The sequence below is a fragment of the Aspergillus neoniger genome, assembly GCF_003184625.1.
Source record: "Aspergillus neoniger CBS 115656 unplaced genomic scaffold BO87scaffold_20, whole genome shotgun sequence".
Taxonomy (NCBI): domain Eukaryota; kingdom Fungi; phylum Ascomycota; class Eurotiomycetes; order Eurotiales; family Aspergillaceae; genus Aspergillus; species Aspergillus neoniger.
The window spans coordinates 67,416-85,977 of record NW_020291148.1 but is presented as its reverse complement, the minus strand read 5'-3'; the positions used below and the strand labels follow the sequence as shown (position 1 = coordinate 85,977).

General features: G+C 49.0%; 5 protein-coding genes across 5 annotated transcripts; 2 read left to right on the top strand and 3 right to left on the bottom strand.

Moving 5' to 3' along the window:
* Positions 1 to 210: 210 nt before the first annotated feature.
* Positions 211 to 1,978, top strand: BO87DRAFT_84235 (Gfo/Idh/MocA family protein). Its single transcript, XM_025629615.1, has 4 exons — positions 211 to 427; positions 511 to 531; positions 588 to 1,118; positions 1,202 to 1,978. The coding sequence occupies exons 1-4, from the start codon at positions 394 to 396 to the stop codon at positions 1,774 to 1,776; spliced, it is 1,161 nt and encodes a 386-aa protein (XP_025478689.1). The 5' UTR covers positions 211 to 393; the 3' UTR covers positions 1,777 to 1,978.
* Positions 1,856 to 3,544, bottom strand: adk1 (adenylate kinase ADK1). The gene is made up of 4 exons (XM_025623535.1): positions 3,025 to 3,544; positions 2,878 to 2,930; positions 2,652 to 2,806; positions 1,856 to 2,588 (listed from the first exon to the last, which is right to left on the bottom strand). The coding sequence occupies exons 1-4, from the start codon at positions 3,182 to 3,184 to the stop codon at positions 2,180 to 2,182; spliced, it is 777 nt and encodes a 258-aa protein (XP_025478688.1). The 5' UTR covers positions 3,185 to 3,544; the 3' UTR covers positions 1,856 to 2,179.
* A 221-nt stretch (positions 3,545 to 3,765) lies between these two features.
* On the top strand, positions 3,766 to 5,350 carry rpn8 (proteasome regulatory particle lid subunit RPN8). Its single transcript, XM_025623534.1, has 3 exons — positions 3,766 to 4,118; positions 4,189 to 4,460; positions 4,537 to 5,350. The coding sequence occupies exons 1-3, from the start codon at positions 3,935 to 3,937 to the stop codon at positions 5,149 to 5,151; spliced, it is 1,071 nt and encodes a 356-aa protein (XP_025478687.1). The 5' UTR covers positions 3,766 to 3,934; the 3' UTR covers positions 5,152 to 5,350.
* A 290-nt stretch (positions 5,351 to 5,640) lies between these two features.
* Positions 5,641 to 6,581, bottom strand: BO87DRAFT_336484 (uncharacterized protein; the record flags this gene model as incomplete). Its single annotated transcript, XM_025620524.1, has 1 exon — positions 5,641 to 6,581. One exon carries the CDS (start codon positions 6,579 to 6,581, stop codon positions 5,757 to 5,759), a length of 825 nt encoding a protein of 274 aa, XP_025478686.1. The 3' UTR covers positions 5,641 to 5,756.
* A 391-nt stretch (positions 6,582 to 6,972) lies between these two features.
* BO87DRAFT_310946 (cysteine proteinase) lies at positions 6,973 to 8,754 on the bottom strand (the record flags this gene model as incomplete). The annotated part of the gene is made up of 3 exons (XM_025619521.1): positions 6,973 to 8,185; positions 8,240 to 8,634; positions 8,692 to 8,754. 3 exons carry the CDS (start codon positions 8,752 to 8,754, stop codon positions 6,973 to 6,975), a joined length of 1,671 nt encoding a protein of 556 aa, XP_025478685.1.
* Positions 8,755 to 18,562: the final 9,808 nt, after the last annotated feature.

The following is an 18,562-nucleotide window of genomic DNA, read 5'->3' as shown; positions in this document are numbered from 1 at the left end:
AGTGACGATGGTGATGGATCACAGGACACATACAGCACTCCCGGGCTCGCTGCCATGTATATAGTATCCCATTGTAGAACCAGATGAACCAAATATCAGGTCATTTATATACATATTGGATGTCTTTCATGTGATTAATAACGTAGAACCACTATATATAGATACTAACCCCCCAGTCTTCATAAGTCTCGGCGAATGACGTCGGCAAATGAAGCTGCCCCGCTCGGCGCAACTCCGCTCAGCGCAGCTAGAATTACTTTTATTCCTCACATCCCCTCGACATCTGTCGAGCATTCTTCAGAACTCGAGACATCCGTGCGACTGTGCAGCATTCCTTAGCCCTGTTGATCCCTGTTCAGCATCCAAAAAAGTCACCAGTCCTCCACCTTCACAATGGCTCCCCACAATATCCGGTGGGGTATCATGGGTAGGGACCAATTTCCCCGCATCCAGACAAACAAACAAAAAGATCCCTGGCTAACGAACATGGATGGCATTGCGCCTCTACAGCTACGGGCTGGATCGCCGATGGTAAGCCTCTCCTCCGAAATCTCACAGTCAGCAAATTTTCCTAACACCAACACTAGTCTTCACCCGCGATCTCCTAAGAGACCCCAGCATCCGCAACGTCACCGACGTCTCCCACACCGTCGTGGCCGTAGCATCCTCCTCCAACGCCGCACGAGCAGAGAAATTCATCTCAGACACCGGCATCCCGTCCCCCTGTGCCGCCTATGGCTCCTATGAAGATCTCGTAGCCGACGCCAACGTCGACGTCGTCTACGTCGCAACCCCACACTCCCACCACTTCCAGAATGTCATGCTGGCCCTTAACGCCGGAAAGCATGTACTCTGCGAAAAGGCCTTCACCGTCAACGCGGCTCAGGCCAAGATCCTCTGCGAGACCGCCCAGAAGAAGAACCTCTTCCTCATGGAAGCTGTTTGGACTCGCTACTTCCCTCTCAGTATCCAGATCAGGGACTTGATCAAGCAGGGTGCTATTGGTGAGGTCTTGCGGGTGATCTCTGATAACAGTTTCGGAGACCCGGTCGAGGAGAGATGGGGTACGGAACACCGTATGGTGAATAAGGATTTGGCGGGTGGTTGTTTGTTGGATTGTATGTGGTGTCTACCTACCATTTCCCTCCTCCCCTGAATGATGACAACGACAATTGATAACTGACCATATTCGATCGCACAGTGGGAATCTACTCCCTGACCTGGGTCTTCCAGACTCTCTACCACACTCTCCCCCGGGAGCAACGTAAACCCCCCTCTTCCATTTCTGCCCACATGACCCTCTACCACCTAACCGGCGCCGATGAGGCCACTACCATCCTTTTGAGCTTCCCGACCAGCACCCCCTCCAACCTTCCTCACCCGGGCCAGTCGCAGGCTGTGGCCATGACACATCTCCGCGTCTCTACTGATCCCGACGAGGCAAACACTGCCCGTCCGGCCATCCGGATCCAGGGTACGAAGGGTGAGATCCAGGTGGATGGGCCGGCGTTCCGGCCTGAGCGGTACCGTATCATCCCCGCCAAGGGGAACGGTGAGGTGAAGGAGGTTGAGTGCCCGTTCCCTGGAGATGGCAAGGGTATGTTCTGGGAGGCGGATGAGGTGGCGCGGTGCTTGAGGGACGGGAAGCTGGAGAGCGAGACTCTACCTTGGGAGGAGAGCATTGTGATCATGGAGGTGATGGATGAGGTTAGACGGCAGGGTGGGTTGACTTATCCGGAGAAGATCGAGTCCACTGTCTATCCTACGCAGCTGTAGATTTAGTAGTCATGTAATTCGGATAATATGATCTGGAATTTCAAGTTTTGTTCATATGTGACGGTCAAGAGTATATATCGGTGGCCTGTATACGCTAGTCCAAAAGATTAATAGCTACGCGATCATGGCGGTTTACTTGTCGGAGGTTATTCGCATTCCGAAATTACTACTATACAAAACAGATATCCCGCCGGAAGGCATGAGTCTATATAAGGACATGAGAAAGACAATTTCCATTCCCGGATGATGCAGGTCTTTTTTTCTGCCTTGCTTCGCCGGCCCGTGAGGGCAATCAAAAAAAGCCTCTACCTCCGGGCAAAGACATAAGCACCGGAACGATGGGTATCACAAAGGTACATCACTCCGGCCTCAGAGGTGGACGTCCTCTGCCATTTAAAGGCATCTAGTTCTGGCGGAAAACACCGAGCAGGCTCTTCCAGACCTGGCCAGGCTCCTGGCTGGCGTCAATGCCGCGCCAGATACCGGTCTTCTTGTAGTAATCGACAACGGGAGCGGTCTGGGCGTGGTAGGTGCCGAGACGCTTCTTGAGGGTATCGGCGTTGTCGTCGGAACGCTGGATGAGGGGCTCGCCGGTAACGTCATCCTTCATCTCCTCCTTGGGGGGGTTGAAGATCTTGTGGTAGGAGCGACCGGAAGCCGGGTGGACGAGACGTCCGGTGATACGGGCCACCAGAAGGGCATCGTCAATCTGAAGCTCAACGGCGTGCTGGAGCTTCTGCTGGCGAGCGTTAAGCATGTCGTCCAGACGCTCAGCCTGGGCAACGGTACGAGGGAAACCATCCAGGATGAATCTAAAAAGAGGCGCGCGCCGTCAGCCAACTAAGCAGAATCGCATAGAGTTTTAGGTTACCAACCCGTTCTTGCACTCGGAGTTGTTGTCAAGCTCGCTCTGGATCATGTTGACCATGATCTCATCGCTGACCAGACCACCCTGATCCATGATCTTCTTAGCCTCCTTGCCCAATGCGGTCTTCTTGGCGACCTGGGAGCGCAGCATGTCACCGGTGGCCTGCACAAGTGAAAGTTGACATTAGCATCGGGCTCAAAAGCATTTTTATAACATCCCAATGATTAACTTACCAAGTGGCAGACACAGTACTTCTCCTTCAGCCGGGGAGCCTGGGTACCCTTGCCTAGTTTGGAGAATCGGTCAGAATTCCGCAGGACGGAAAAGCAGGGAACGAGAGGATGCAAAGAGAGTCCAAGGATTGTCAATGGAGAACATACCGGCACCAGGAGGTCCCATAAGGATGATGCGCATCTGCTCAGCAACCGACTTGGGCTTGACCTGGTTGCTGAGGCGGCCCTCCAACTCCTCAACACGAGCCTCCAGCTTTCCGATAGTGTCCTTCAGGCCGTTGACGACCTCATCCGTAATGGGAGCCATTGTGATGTGAAAAGAGGAGAGGAAAAAGAGAACGCTTCAAACAAGTATCCGGGAAGGGAACAGGAGGGGAAGGAGGAGGGAAGAGAGGAGAGAGAAGTGGCAGGAATGAGGAAGAGATATCAACCAGACCGGGGAAAGGGAAGGGAACGGAGAAAGTGCATGTTGGGGGAGAAAAGAGGCCGACCGGAGGGAGTGGAGTCTCCCACCCGAGGTTCCTGCGCCCTGGGAAATTCGCCTCGACCGGCACCCTAGTCTTCGGGGTTCTGATCGGAGGTGTTTAGTAGATCCTCAATTGCCTTCAGAGGCGTCCATTGACCCGGAAGCAATCTCTCATCTCCAACATGACGTCCTTTCTTCGAGCCAATCTCCACTGGTTTGAGCCTTGAAGAGTCCAACTCGGGACTAGTCCCGGAACACGTGTCCCGTATTGTATGCCTGAGGCCAAAAGGCACCAGTAATGTAGATGTGTGGCTGATGTTCAGGTGTCGAGGTGTCAATGTCCACCATCAGCCACTCAAATGTGGCTCAAGCACGGAGCTCCAATGAATCCAGAGGCTCTCCGTTGATCCAACCAACAACAGCTTCCCTCTTCATCGTCATCGCTCCTCCTCCTCCTTCATCTCCCCATCTTCATCCCCTTGCTTATCCCGCAACAATCCCTCCCGCTCTCTTCTGACATACCCTTCATCCTCCCCTCTCAGTCCTATCTCCACCGGTGACAGCTCGTCTCGCGTTCCTTCTGTCTCCGCCATGCCTGCCACCACGGCGGACGCCCTCTCCCTCGTTCAGCGCACCGTCACGGTCGCTCCTCTAGTCCTTCTCTCCGTCGCAGATCACTACGGCCGCTCGGCCAAGGGTACCCGGAAACGTGTGGTTGGTGTGCTGCTAGGTGAGAACTCGGGTCAGAATGTCCGGGTATCGAACAGCTTTGCGGGTGCGTCATTGACCTTCTATCACCTTCGGTATCTCTTTCAGTGTCCACATGCTGACAGTTCCTCTCCCAGTGCCCTTCGAGGAAGATGAGAAGGATCCCTCTGTTTGGTTCCTAGATCACAACTTTGTCGAGTCGATGAGGGACATGTTCAAGAAGATCAATGCTCGTGAGAAGCTGGTTGGGTGGTATCACTCGGGCCCGAAGCTGCGGGCCTCGGATTTGGAAATCAACGAACTCTTCAAGCGCTACACACCGAACCCTCTGCTGGTGATTGTGGATGTCCAACCGAAGGAGGTTGGCGTTCCTACGGATGCTTACTTTGCCGTGGATGAGATCAAGGATGTGAGTAGCAATGCGCGCCATCGTGACGGGCCTCGTCTGTGGACTTTTGAACTAATCATCACAATCCCTGTGATAGGATGGCACCACAACATCAAAGACCTTCGTCCACACCCCGTCTATAATCGAAGCCGAGGAAGCAGAGGAAATTGGAGTGGAGCACCTCCTCCGGGATATCAGGGATGTCGCTGTCGGAACCCTCTCTACCCGCATAACGTCGCAGCTTCAGTCGCTGCAGGGCCTGCACCTGCGTTTGCGCGACATCGGCCAATACCTGCAGAAGGTTCTTGACCACGAACTCCCCGTCAACCACGCCATTCTGGGCAACCTCCAGGACGTCTTCAACCTCCTCCCCAACCTTACCACACCAGCCGCCACGCCGCGCATCAGTGGCGCCCCCGAACAGCCGTCGGAGAACAGCGAACTCGCACGGGCCATGAGCATCAAGACCAACGATCAATTAATGGCGATCTACTTGAGTAGCTTGATCCGCGCCATCACCGCATTCCACGACTTGATCGAGAACAAGATCCAGAACCGGCAGCAACAAGAAGAGAATGAGCTGAAGAGGGAGCAAGAGGCCAACGCGGCCAAGACTGAGAAGGAGGCCGCGAAGAAGGCCAACAGCACCGCCAATGGAGAGCAGAAGGAGGGTCAAGACAAGGAGAAGACCAAGAAGAGCCAGAAGGAGTAGACGGGTCAGGGACTCTATGCGATACGATCATCTAGAACAATGCAGTCCATCGAATGTATATTACGGTAATCTCTACGCGGCTGATTGCGACCTCGGGGGCATCTGCTTGTTATAGGCCAGCAACGATGCTGCTATATCTGTATTGGTAGGATATATCCTCGGAGCAGCACTTGCGTGAGGTATTGTCGAGGATGAACTTATGGAACTGCAAGCTCCCAAAGCTTTCATAGTGGACTCCACATTTTGGAGCCGTTCACAGGCGGCACAGTAATAGTAGTCTTATTAGACCGGCACGTATCCAACAGACGATCATCCCACTGCCCTGCGCACGTCATGCCATAGTGTTGCTGGGTCATCTTCCACGTAATGGCTCCCAGCCATCATGACTCAGGTCTCAATAACATCGAAACCCCTCCACCACGATCCTCAATAGTACATAATCAATGAGACAATGAGTAGTGTTCCACTCCTCAGTAAACAGAGACAAAGCATACCATGCATGTACTCCACCCAGAACAAGGGCAAAGAACAAACACCCAAGAATAGCTTTAAATTCCTTCACCGACTCGAAACATACAACGAACAAAGAAAGTCTAGAGCCTTCATCATCCACCCCACCCAGCACACCAGCCCGCCAATTCCTCCGCACTGACAATGGAAACAGGCCCCCCTTCTCCGCTCCCAAAGAGATCCGGACACCGCACGGCCAGGCAACAGGCCAAAAGGTGCTTGCACACGGGAGGAGAGGAGCGAGTGGAGTTCCTGGTTAACGAACCCCCGAACGGATAGTGGTTGTCCTTTGTTAAGGACGGGCCATCGTGATCAGTGGTGGAGGATGAATCCTCTTCGGATTCATCGGGTTCTGAGTCTCGAAATGCATTCAGGGTAAAAGTAGGACACGTGCAGTTCCAGGTCTTTAGGCGGACTTCGTAGCCTTTTGGGTCTGGTTCTTTGGTGTGAAATGATGAGGTTGGATTAGAGGTTGAGAATGGGTCGCTTTGGTCGGGGGAAATGGTAGATGCTGAGCGGACATAAAAATAATCAGGTATGTCTTTGGTGGTAGCATTTGTTGTTGAGGAATGATGGTGGGTTGTAGGATGAGATGTTTGACTGCTGGTGTTGGTGTCGTTGCATATGAACCGGTTCACTAGATTCCTATCCAGAATATCCAGAGCGAGGAGAAGCTCGTTTGGAAAGATGCAGTGGAGTGTTAACATTGTTGCCTTGACTTCTGCCATATGGGATGGAGGGAGAGTAGAGAAGGGTGTGCGGTGGTGTCGGGCTGGTGGTTGATGCCGGTGGTCATGAATACTGTCTACGGGCGGGACGGTGAAGGTGGAGAGGTGGGAGATCAATTGATCGATAAATTGGGCAGATGAAGTAATTGTTTGGGAGGGGAGTTGATGGTCTGACTGGTTTTGAGACGCCATTGGGGAAAGTGTAGCTGGAGATGAAAAGTGTAAGATAGTAGAAAAGGGCGCGGGAAGGTTACAACCCGATCGATCCTGGAACTGCGCTGTCCTCGATAAAAGGTCTCATGTCACTAGTATCTCACAAGTATGATGTATCAACAGAATATGAAAATTTAAATGGTTATAATCAATGAAAAGTCCAGCGTAAGCATTGTTGAATCCGTCTAGTATCGAATTGATCCGAACGCGACAGGACGCTAAGCTGAAGTACTATGGAAGCATTGCATTGAGGTATCCGCACACTAGAAAGAATGTATAATCGAACAACACAACTACCATCTCAATCTCCACACGACTTCCAGCAGATTCAAGTCCAACCTATGAAGCGTCTTTCTCAAGAGAAGCCCCTCTAAGCGGATCGAGACCGCTTCTGGCTACCGGCTTTTGTAATTCTCCCAGAGATAACCCTATCTTGCGCACTTCCCGAAAGTCTTGCTGACTCGCTGTCTTCCCTGCAGACACTGCATCGTGTTTGTGTTGCAATGTCTCGTACAGGTGTGTCCGGCCGTGTTCCAGCGTCATATGGCTCGGGTAATATATCTGGCTTGAGGGGAATGATAGCTCGCCCTGTGAGGACCTCTCTCGTCTTTCGGCAGACAAGTCGAAGCCTGACCTCGGCATGTTGAACCTTTTTCCCCGGTTTCAGCCAGACAAGGGGCCCATCTCCCTCAGGTATGACCAGCTGGTCATCGACTGTCCATTTCAATCTTCGTCCCTTTAGGTGAATGGATTGTTCCAGGCATACAGCATTATGAGGCGCGATGCTCATCGAACCTGGGCCAGGTTCTGGGGAAGAGCCCCTTGGAGAGCCTGCATCGGGGCCGCCATGGCATCCAAGGTTGCTGGGCGGTTCATCGCTGTCAGTTGCTTGCATGGCCGAAGCCTGATCTTCCTCCCAGTCCCCTGATCCAAGATCTAATGGCCTCTCGAGAGGTACACGGTGGTAGACCGCCCAACAGACGCGATCATGGTAGGGAGGCTTGAATCTTTTGTGGTTATCCATACCAAAATCCAGACAATTTTCTAGCGATCCATAAGTATTGGTTTCCATGTCGTTTTGATGTGCCCACTTATTATCTGGTCCCATGACAGCACAGGTGTAATGGCCCATCTGAATGTCCGTCTCATGTGGCTCATGGAATACTATCCCGAAAAGCTCATAACGAGCGCAGCCTTCGATTTTCACTGTATCACTCAATAAACCAGGTGGGAGTTCTATGTCTTTTTGAAGCCAGACTGGAACCCTGATTCTCCTGGGCTCATTCGTGATTTTGTCGTATTTCATCCTGGGAAATTGAACAAGAAGAACTTCAGGAAGGTATAAAGCCTTCTCAGACATAATATGGTCTGTCTCTTGCCTGCACTTGCCACACTTTTCCTTCGAATGCTCTGGCTTGTCTAGCAGTCCTTCCTCGATGTTTGTGTACCCAGGCATATTTTCATCCTCAGGAGCATACACCATGAAGAATTTTTCATCAGGCCGAGACTTTGATTTCTCACATTTGCAGCACTTGTCGTTCCTGCTCAGTCGAATCTTGAAAATATCATTCAATTCGCGGCGGCTATAAGCAAGTTAGCACCGGGCGTGTGGCGTGCGTATGAAGAAAGAACCTTACCCCTGTTTATCTACCTCTGCAAGTAGCTGCTGGAATATGCTTTCCATGAAATCACGCGCATCCTGCTGCCCTTCGGTAAAACCTTTCCAGGAGGTCTTTGCAAGTATTCTCCACAACGGTTTCAGGCATCTCTGCAATCTCTGTGTTCCATCATCTTCCTCGACCCAATAGAGATAATAAAGACGATAAAGACAACAAGTCAAGCATTTCTGCAGATTTGGAGTACACGCTTCGTGGGTTTTGCGATATCTTATAAGCCATTTCAGAAAGATAGGCGTACTCATAAGTACAACAAGCACCACGTTCCGGTAGCATAAAGTACCTGGATTTTTGAATCCCCTGACTTTCTCCCGACTGAATCCCAGAGGGGCCCAGCCAGAGGTAATAAGGTCATCCTGCCAGACAATTAGTCAAGTAATCTTTGGCTAGCTCGGCCATCCATGAGTACATACCGATTCTGGTGACTGTGACAGCCGTCGATGTGGTAGTTCCGGTTCCGGTTTTGGTTCGCTCATATCTTGGACTATCAATATCTTTCGTTCCTTGTCCAGCGAATAGTAAATATAAAGACGGCTGTATGAGTGTATAGCTCGAGAATAGACGAACTTAGCAGGATGGAGAGACGTTCTGTATCATGATCAAGGGGTATGCCCGCAAAGGAGAGTGCTGCTCGCTTTATGTCTGAAAACCACATGGCGACAAGGTGGGAATGGAAGAGAATGCCTTATCTCGTTTGCACTTGGTGCAGGGATCTTTTCACCTCCCTGATCTCTTTGAAGTGCTTAAATCGAGACAACCTGACGCGCCATTTAATGAAAGGTGCCGTGTGATCATTGGTTTCCAATGACAACATTGCTATTGACTCAAAAGTAAACAGAGATTCAGAAAATATGAATTATATATAGGCCTTGTTCGATAATGGTATCCAGACACTGTAGCCCTTGTGAAGACGGGGAAACAAAGGACCATACGGCCTTGCAGCAGTCATTGTCGACCACCTCTATAATGGCCAGGTCTCCCAGAATAGAAAATTAGGATGCCTAAACAAAGAAAAAATAAAGGTGCCTATTATGGCTGTTCTTCTGGAGTCCATCAGTGTTCCGCATCCTGTTTGTCCGAACTAGTGGGTGGTATAGTCCAAAGCGATGTAGGCCCGAGGACTTGGGGAACGTTGTACCCATGCATAAGGATTTGAGCAGAAAGAAGCCCCAACATATCTATCAAGAGCTCAATTGAAGTTTCCGGGTCCTTGATTTCCTATTCAGTACTGCGTAGTAGACAATAGAGTCACATGATTAAACCAGATGTCACATGTTAATATCACTCTGCGACTCTTGCTTCCTTCATCACCACACATCCTATGCCCATGTGACGTGTTCAGCTATTATAGGACATCGGATACTGTTTTCCTTATTCTACCAGCAGCTGCTCACTCAAAAGTTGTACGGAGCGATCCAGTGCAGGGGCTGGGTCCCGATTACGGAGTACTTGCATCCTAGTATCCTGTATGGCCTTTGCAATGACGTCCTGAGAGACTCCCGACGGCCGAGATCGAGTGGGGTTCAACCCAAGTTCTGGCCGGCTGCCAGACCACCCGCGCGGAAATGAGAATTCCAGACTTGACCAGTCAGGTACACCCTGGCCCGGTCCGGCAGACATATCCATAGTACCCAGCCATGGTACTTGCGACAAGGACTACAGGTTTCCGGCCAGTCCAGCCTGGGTAGATTACCCTTAGTGGTTCTACGGAGGTAGCGAACGATGACGGGGCTGGCGCTCTCAACGACAATTGAGATGGACGTGAGCTCCAAGAGTTGTCTCGAACACGGGAAGTTTCGAACAGAATTATTGCAGCGGGATACGGCACCTGGCCGTTCAACGGTTGTGTCAATGTCAATGGTTCAATAGATAGGCCATGATGACGGGTATCCGTTGGAATCAGTTCACCACTGGTTGTTGTTAGGAGAGGCGCCCAGCTATGATGGTCAAACCGTCCATGTCACACGAGCCCGTTGCCAGTGTGCTTCTGCTGTGTCCGTTTGGTCCTTCATGTGTGTTTTGGGAGGATCCGATTCGATCCGCTTTCCTGCTCATGTATGTCAATAAACCGGCAGGGATGAAGGGTTATCTGAAACACTTAACATGACCATTGTATAGTACAAGTTAAGTTACTATTCGCTCCCTCATCAGCCGCTTTCCCTCCGTCATCCTCTCCCCCTCCAGTCCAAAGTGATACGTTCAATCTACCACCAAACCAACCCATAGCCGAACACAACCAGGATGGAGAAGAGAACCTGACGCGAAACCAAAAAAAAAAAAAAAAAAAAAAATCTCCTTCGAGTCTAGACCACCCGTCCTTCACCGATGAACTGGTTCTTGCTAGTCCAGTAGTGTCCGGAAAATATGCATCACGATATTAGAATTCCCCTCCCCCCTCTTTCCCTAAAGTATACTCTCCCATTGTTCTGTCCCTCCTCGATCGCGATCCAAAAACCTTCTAATTACTAGATCATGGATACTAAAGTAGACTTAACTTTGGTCGAACAGACAATAAGACTCCTCTCTCAACCAAGATACCCACGACTAAGATAAATTAAATCATTTCTAGACGCGTGGTAATTTCCTACCTTTCCCCACAACCCGGCCTCGGTTTTGGTTTCATCTGGTCATCAAGTGGAGCGGAATTAATTTACCACCCAAACAAATTGGCCTTTCCTACCGACAGCCCGGACGGACCCCTTCAAACCAAACCAAGACCAAACCAAACCACCCCTCCTCCTCTTTCTCTCTCACACTACTACGTAGTACTCCTCTCCCCTTCTTCGTTTTCTTCATCATCGTCAGCTAGATAGATACTAGACTCGAACTAGAACTAGACCAGCATCATATATTGATTACACCGGGATGAGCTTTAATTAATCTCACGCCCCAAGTCAATCTCTATCGGCTATCTCACCACAAAACTTTCCGTTGGGTCGGTCCTCTCTCTCTCTCTCTCTGTTCTAGTTTAGTCTAGTCAAGTCCTTCGACTTTCTTTCCTTCTGACCGACCACATGGTCTGATTCGGGAGAGAGAGAATGATAGACAAACATACACAGAGAAAGGTAAGAGAGCTGAGACCCAGTCCAGGAGCGTCGCAATTCCAGATAGACAGAGGGAGAATAACTATCTTTACTTCTAAACACAAAACCTTTCATTTTACGTTTTACATTCACAAAGTAAATAATATAACCACTTACTTCACACCATTCTCGCTCTCGCTCTCTGTCTCCCTCCCATGTGAAACGAATGGTTAGCGAACCTTTGACCCATCGGGCCATACTCCTCCGTAGCAATCAAAGTCCAACTACGAAGGAAGTAGTTAGATAACAGTTTAAACCTGCATCTAATCTGTGACGAACCATGGTTTCCTGCAGATTAACCAAGTCGGAAAACCCTTACTTGAGAATAATGAAAAAGACAAAAGAACGCAAAAGTGGATGATGGATTCGGGCGGAGTACCTCAATCGCGGAATTGCGATCTCTCTTGTGAGTGACCTGTCTGCCAAGATTTCCATAAGTAGCTAAAGTAAGTAAGTAACTAACGGAGTTCTCCGTAGGTCGGGTTTGGTTTGGTTCGGTTTTCTTTTTTTTTTTTTTTACGTTAGCTTTTCATTCAACATTAATATTATCCAAGTAGCTGGGACGGCGCTGCCAGTAGAAAGATAGTACCAGTACCGGGTTTTGGTCGGTGGGTTTTTTTTGCCTTAGTGATTTAGTTAACGACTTAGTGGTTAGCTTTCTTTCTACTCCATACACATCTTCCTAATGGTATATACTTGCCTTGGGTTTGTTCAATTGCTATTATAGGTAATGATTATTGGCTTGTGCTATCTAGGTAGGAGGTAGGAAGACTTACTGCGCAATTAGTTAGGTATCTCCAGTAAGTATAGTATGCATGCATAAAGGTAGGTTCGTTTGTTCGTGTTCAGCTCTGAGTGATCGGCTGAAGGGGAGGGGTAGGATACAGTTGGTGGTAGATAGGTCCCACCATCAATTCCTTCCTGCAGGTCAGTAACTAACTGACTGACCAACTACGCACAGTAGATGCAGATGCAGAGACCGGCAATTGAGAACAGGTCATACAAAGTACCGCATAAAAAAAAGAAATCATAGAAAGGGAAGGAAGGGAAGGGGGGTGATCGAAAAATGAAAGATACTCCCAAAATTCGGGCCTACAGAATATGGAGTATACAAAACAAGCAAATACCCAGAGGGAAGGGGGCGAAAAAGAAAATAAATAAACCAGAAATGAAAAGACATGGAAGCAAGGCAACGAACAGGAGAAGGGAAGGAAGAAAAAAGACATGGATAATTCTTCCATGGGCTTTGTATGGGTCTTGTTTAGTCTGCCTTGGGAAGGTGACAGCTGAGTTCCTTTGCCAGCATCCACAGAAACCCACTTTTCGAGGGTTGAACGTGAGATAAAGCTCCCTAAACCACCTACCGACTACCTGATCATCTTACAGAGGGATAATTGCGGAGTCGGAAAGCCACACACTATACATCACACAATGCGAGTATCAGCACTCGTCGGAACGGAGGCTCGCCCTTTTTTGAAGCTGGGCTATATCCCACCTATACCATGCATGGCCTTTGGAATGATGAATACGTACTAATACCACTAGTTACTACCGTAGCATATGGGCACCTAATCAAAAGGAATCAATTCACCTGGTAGTACGGTATAATGCTGTAGATACCGGAGTAGAGTAGAGATAATTGCAAGCTCCCTCCAAAGTTCGCATCTTGATGCCAACAAAGTACCTGCTTCGGTGGCAGCCAATTCTAGGCCTCCAGTTGACTCGCAGATCCACTCAGGTTGGGCAGCGCCGAGCGAGTATCAAGCGTTCTGCTCCAGGCTCCATAGCCACGGGACCACCTTTCAGCTTTGCCACGAAGCGGTGATCCAATGCCCGTTTCGATTTGTCTTCCAGCCCAATGCAAGCCTTCCGACGTCTGATTTGTAGACTGAAACTTATCCGTTGTTCTGTTTCCTCTCCCGGCAGCATGCTTGCCCACGGATTTCCCGGTAACATACTCTCTCTCTCTCTCTCTCTATCTAAATTGTTGGGCCACGCAAAAGTCCTAGTATCGATTACTACTACCACCCTGGCCCTGCCTACCCCACAGGCACAGACCATGCGATTGAAACTTTGGAGTATCTTCAGGAAGGGATAAGGCTGCCTGGACATGGACAGAGTTGGGTTACTAGTATCGACCATCGAGATTATCGGTCACTCGGGCTAGCTGAGTTAAAAAAGTATCATACCACCAAGGAGGGATGGATAGGCTGGGATGATCGTAACAGTTCCCCAAAATGAAACAAGCACCACAAGACAAGTCCGATGATAATTTCCCAGTTTCAGCCATAGCCGAGTCTTGGCATCTAGATCACGGCATTACAGTTTTTTATTCTATCTGGCAGATGCGCCGAGGAGATAGATGTATAGGAAATAAAGCGCGGAAAGGAAAAGGGGACAAGTAGATATGGCCCCCGAAGCGGTAGAACCGAACCCTCAAGTCATGACACACGGACATGAGGATGCGACCATGGGTGTGTGGGGGGAAGAGAAGAGAGGGCCCTCTGTGAGGTCGTCGGACATTTTCCTGCGACGATCACTGCGAGCCAGGAATAGATAGAGCAATGGAATCCTTGCCCGACTCCACTGGCGTTGGTCCAATGACGGCTGTCAACCACCCTCGAAGCCGTTTGGACTTTCTGGTCAACGTCGCTAACAGACGTACTTACTGCGCTCTAGACTGGAGAAAGATCCGTCTCCTTCCCAAGAAAGACATGCAGCTCCGTCGACGGCTCAAAGTGCCCAGCGGGTCGGAGTGTGACCGCCTTAACCAGATGTCCACTTCAGTGAGCTCTTGTTCAAAGCTACTAAGCATTGGTTGAGTACCGAGTATGCTCAGATGCGGTAAATACGGAGATGAGCGAGCTTCCCGAACCCTCAATGGGATGCTGATTGACAGTTGAACCCCCTCCCAATGCTAGCGGCTGGGGACTGATCTGCTTGTTGTACAACAAGCTTCAAAAGTTTACAGCTGGTTTGACCGAAGTGCAAGAGACATGGAGTGGGAAAAGAAAAAAAAAAAAAAACAGAATGAATGAATAAATGAATTGTTTTACAAACTTCATGCGCGTGTAACTCCGAACTTGCCTTGAACACGAGGGGAGGGGCGATAGACCGCAACAATTCAAGGTCTCCTTCTTCAACCAACCGGATGTGGAGGCTGATCTTGCCATCTGGCCACCCGTTACGCAGTGGAAGTCTTGAGTACTTACTCCGTACTAGCACTACTACTAGCAGCAGAGACTATAGTACTTTTTGCTTGGCCCCTAAGTACTAGTCAACTATCATAAGGGGTGATGGTTATGATGATCGGCTGGAAAGCACTTAGTCTGGCCACAATCGGGATTTGGATCATGTTCGTTCGGGCCCTAGACTCGACTCAGCAAGCAGCAGCTTGACGCGTTTCGACAAGAGGAGAATATTGTAGTAGATGCACGAAAAGTTCTAGACCAACGGCAGAGCATAACACACAGTTGTTTACGCTATACTTAGTGTTTCGCCTGGTATGGACGGTGGCATCATCATCGTCATTGGGCAATATTGTTGGAGGACAAATCCAAGAGAATGATGAAAGGGTGAGTGAAAGCAGAGTGTCTGTCAATAAAAGTCAAGATCAATCGACAGAAGAGCCAAAAAAAGGCCTCATAGAGAGGTCGCCATGATAGTGATGATGATGACGATGATGTTTATCGATCGGGTCAAAGCTGAATGTGTTACAGTAACATGACTCGCGTCACGAAGGGGCCCATGTTTGCGTCGTTCAGACCCATGAATTCTCCGAATGGATCTATCCGGCGGTGACTTACCGCCCTCTGGTTCCATGGTAGGTGGACTGCATCTTCTGCGTCACCCTGGATGCCATTGTGTGTTTATGGATTGCTCGTTCGCCAAAATTAAATTCGCAGCCTGCTTTCCATGGTTTGTCGGTAGAGTCGCACCGAGCTGTTTAGAAAATCAGGAAAGCGGAAGAACAGCCATTGGCAAGTGTAATCAATTCAAGGCAACGCAAATTGAAAGCTACTTTGCACATGAAGTTACTATACAGGATGGTAGAATGGTACATGGATACTTTTTAGGTAGGTAGGGTACGCAGCTACCTACGATGCGAATTGCGTTGCCGCATCGAGTTGTACGTAATGCCTATTGGAGTGTATACTAGACAACGGCTGGACTACCGGTGAGAGTGAATAGATAGCTGCTAGATACCACTTAACTATAATCACTACTATACTACAAGTAGTAGTAAACACTCAACGCTGAACAGAGCCAGTTTGAAGGGGAATGGAGATTATTGGATCATAGAGGGGAGGAAGGAGGAGGGGAAAGTAGAGAATAGAGAAGAGGGGGGGGGGGGCAAAATGGGACTACTAGTACTTCTAAGAGTATAGTACACAACTAACTACATTTAGGCCAAAGAAGCCTCGTAGCGAGTATCCGCCCCTTCACCCCTCTCCCACTAAGGCCCATCAGTGCGAGAGAGAGAGACAGACAGAGAGAGAGAGAGAGAGCTTCGAAATCAAGCCTCGCGCCCTGCGACCGCCAGTGCGTTTGCCATGTCACTGAGTAATGGAACGGACTAAGCTGGCGTTGTCGGTCCCACTTAGCCTGTCAACACGGGGCCCAAGCTGGTGCTGATTGGGCATGGATGGTCTCTGGTGCCTCCGCCACTCTCGTCGGAAGAATGCTTTTAAGGCAAGCCACCGTTTGACCCGTCTCCACTGGTCCCTAGGTAATCTTGCAGGCTTGCAGCTGCGCGGGAAACCCCTTGTTCCCGCTGGCCCCGTCGTTCGATGTCCAGCTGTGATCCAGGTTCTCCGCAGCCCTCCTTCTTTTTACCCAAACATACCCATTGTTACCCTCTGTTTCCCTGAACCAGAAGATTGTTCTCTGTTAATTATACCTTTGGAAAGGGAATGCTTTACTTACCTACTTAGTAGTATGGAGGTAGCAATGAGCGCTTACTTAAGACTGGTAGGTGACGGGAGTAAAAAAAAAAAAAAAAAAGCATAATAAGCTAGTCAAAAAGAAATGAGAGACGAACGGCACATCGCCCTCGTTCCCTCCTCCCGAGATCACAAGTGTGAAGGACCTACTGTGTTGAAGATGATGTGAATGGAACATTGATCCATCAATCTTTGCCATATGGATACATAGTACCAGAGACAAGCGCAGAGAGAAAAGAGACCGACGCGTCTTTGGCGGCAATCAGTTCGGTTTAGCGAGTCTGGAAGCACGCCGTACCAGCACTTTGGTGGTTCCAGCCCAAACGATCAACAGTTCCTAATTAAATGGGAGCCATCGAGACCCGGAGATCGCGAAATCTCAACCGTCATCCGTGAGGGTTTAACGGGACGGTAATCAAAACCTGTAACCCCATAGTATCTGCCACAGGAATAGAACTCGAAGAGCCACAGCGGACTTTGTAACCAGGCAATAATTTGTCGCCGACCAAGATTTTCGGCAACAAGCGCTAGATTTTGAGAGGTAAAAAAAAATAATAATAAAAACAAGACGAAATAGAAGGTCGTATATACTGTACACTATAGTGAGCTATGGTATCACCTGTTCTCCTATGGCACCATGGCGCCCCTCCTTTAGCAGGCAATAGACTCGAGGTGATGGTACCAATATCATAGCAATCCAAATCAAATCTCATACAATTGTTCTTCTTGTTTGAAGAAAAGGAAAAGGACCAAAAAAAACAAATTTGCCTACATTAGGGTTCTTGTGTTTCATGCATCTAAGACCCGAAAGAAACAAATGCAAAAGCCTGAATGGCTCGTCTTAATTGTACCAGCTGATTGGGTGGGAGAATCTTTGCGTTCTTGTTATTACCACTACTGTACTTTTTTAGTAATATCGACAAGATACCAATATCACATTCTGCTTGTAACAGGGCCATTGACATGTTGACTGATGGATTCGGAGAATAAGTGCGTCAAACCCGACAGGGATAAGGGTAGAAACCTTGCCTGCACATGCTTTTGGGGGATGGGGGGAGATGGAAAGACAAAACAAGAAAAAGCAAAAACAGGGAAAGGCAAGAAAAATAAAAGAATAACTAGAATACAGCAGAAAAGCAAAGACCGCTCTCCAATCTCTGCTAGCCTGACGGAACAGGTAAATGGACACTAAAGACAACCTTAGGATGCACCTAGCTACAAAGTAGGAACAGAGAAGCGAAGCTTCATATTACCACTTAGAACATTAAGGGAACAGAAAAGCCCACTTACGAGAGATGAACCCGCGTTGATCCACCAGTGCAGGCTCGGCAGAGAACCATTTGCCGCCTTGTCACCTGATTGACAGCACCACGAGTGGATGTATCACTTTTTCCTTTCACTCGAGTCCCTTGCTGAAGCTGCCAGATCCCACAGGGACGGATCTCATCACTACAAAATACTCACTCATAATCTTACTTACTTCCACTCCCATCTGAACTGATCAAAAAGGCAAGGCTGTGAGGCAGCCAAATGAGTCAGTTAAAATTGGTCACAACATGGACGCTCAGACTTACCCGAAGAACGGGAAAGATATTCATCATGGATGGGACTATGCTGACGTTTGGACCGATAAGGCCAGTCAATTAAGGCATGAAGTGCAGAAAGGTGGACGAGGCGAACTGGTGCTAAAAGACCCCGGATCCTAGTTAGCGCCTGGCTAGCGATATTACCTAGGACGATACTTGCCGTTCCAGGCTTGGGGTTCGTTCGCCGTTGACAGATCCATCCAGACGGTCTGGGACTAATTGGCTGGAGCAACCCATGGCCGTTGGGCCTCGGAAATTTAATTAGATTGAGCGGCGCCCAATCAAAAATACCATGAAGAAAACCGGAAATTCCACAAAAAGGTAAATAAAAAAAAGAATAGGGAAAAAAAGGAAAAATAACAGTAATTCGAAACAAATTGGTATAAATAAGTAACAAAATTAATGAGAACACGGGAAGCGAGTAAAATGAGCTTTATACTCTGGTCATTTCTGAAAGCACTGAATTTCTTACCATCTATTAGTAGTACTGTTTTGGTTCCCTAAAAGAGTAATAATGACAGAAAGTCAGCCGATACCTTCCCGTCCTTTTCCAAGTCACAGTGAAAAGTACATTCCCCTCTCCCTTTTCGCCGTTTCGGCCGACGGGTGATGGTTAAAAGCCTCCTCTGGGGACTTGACGCCGTCGTCGTTACGCATGCTCCCCATTATCGG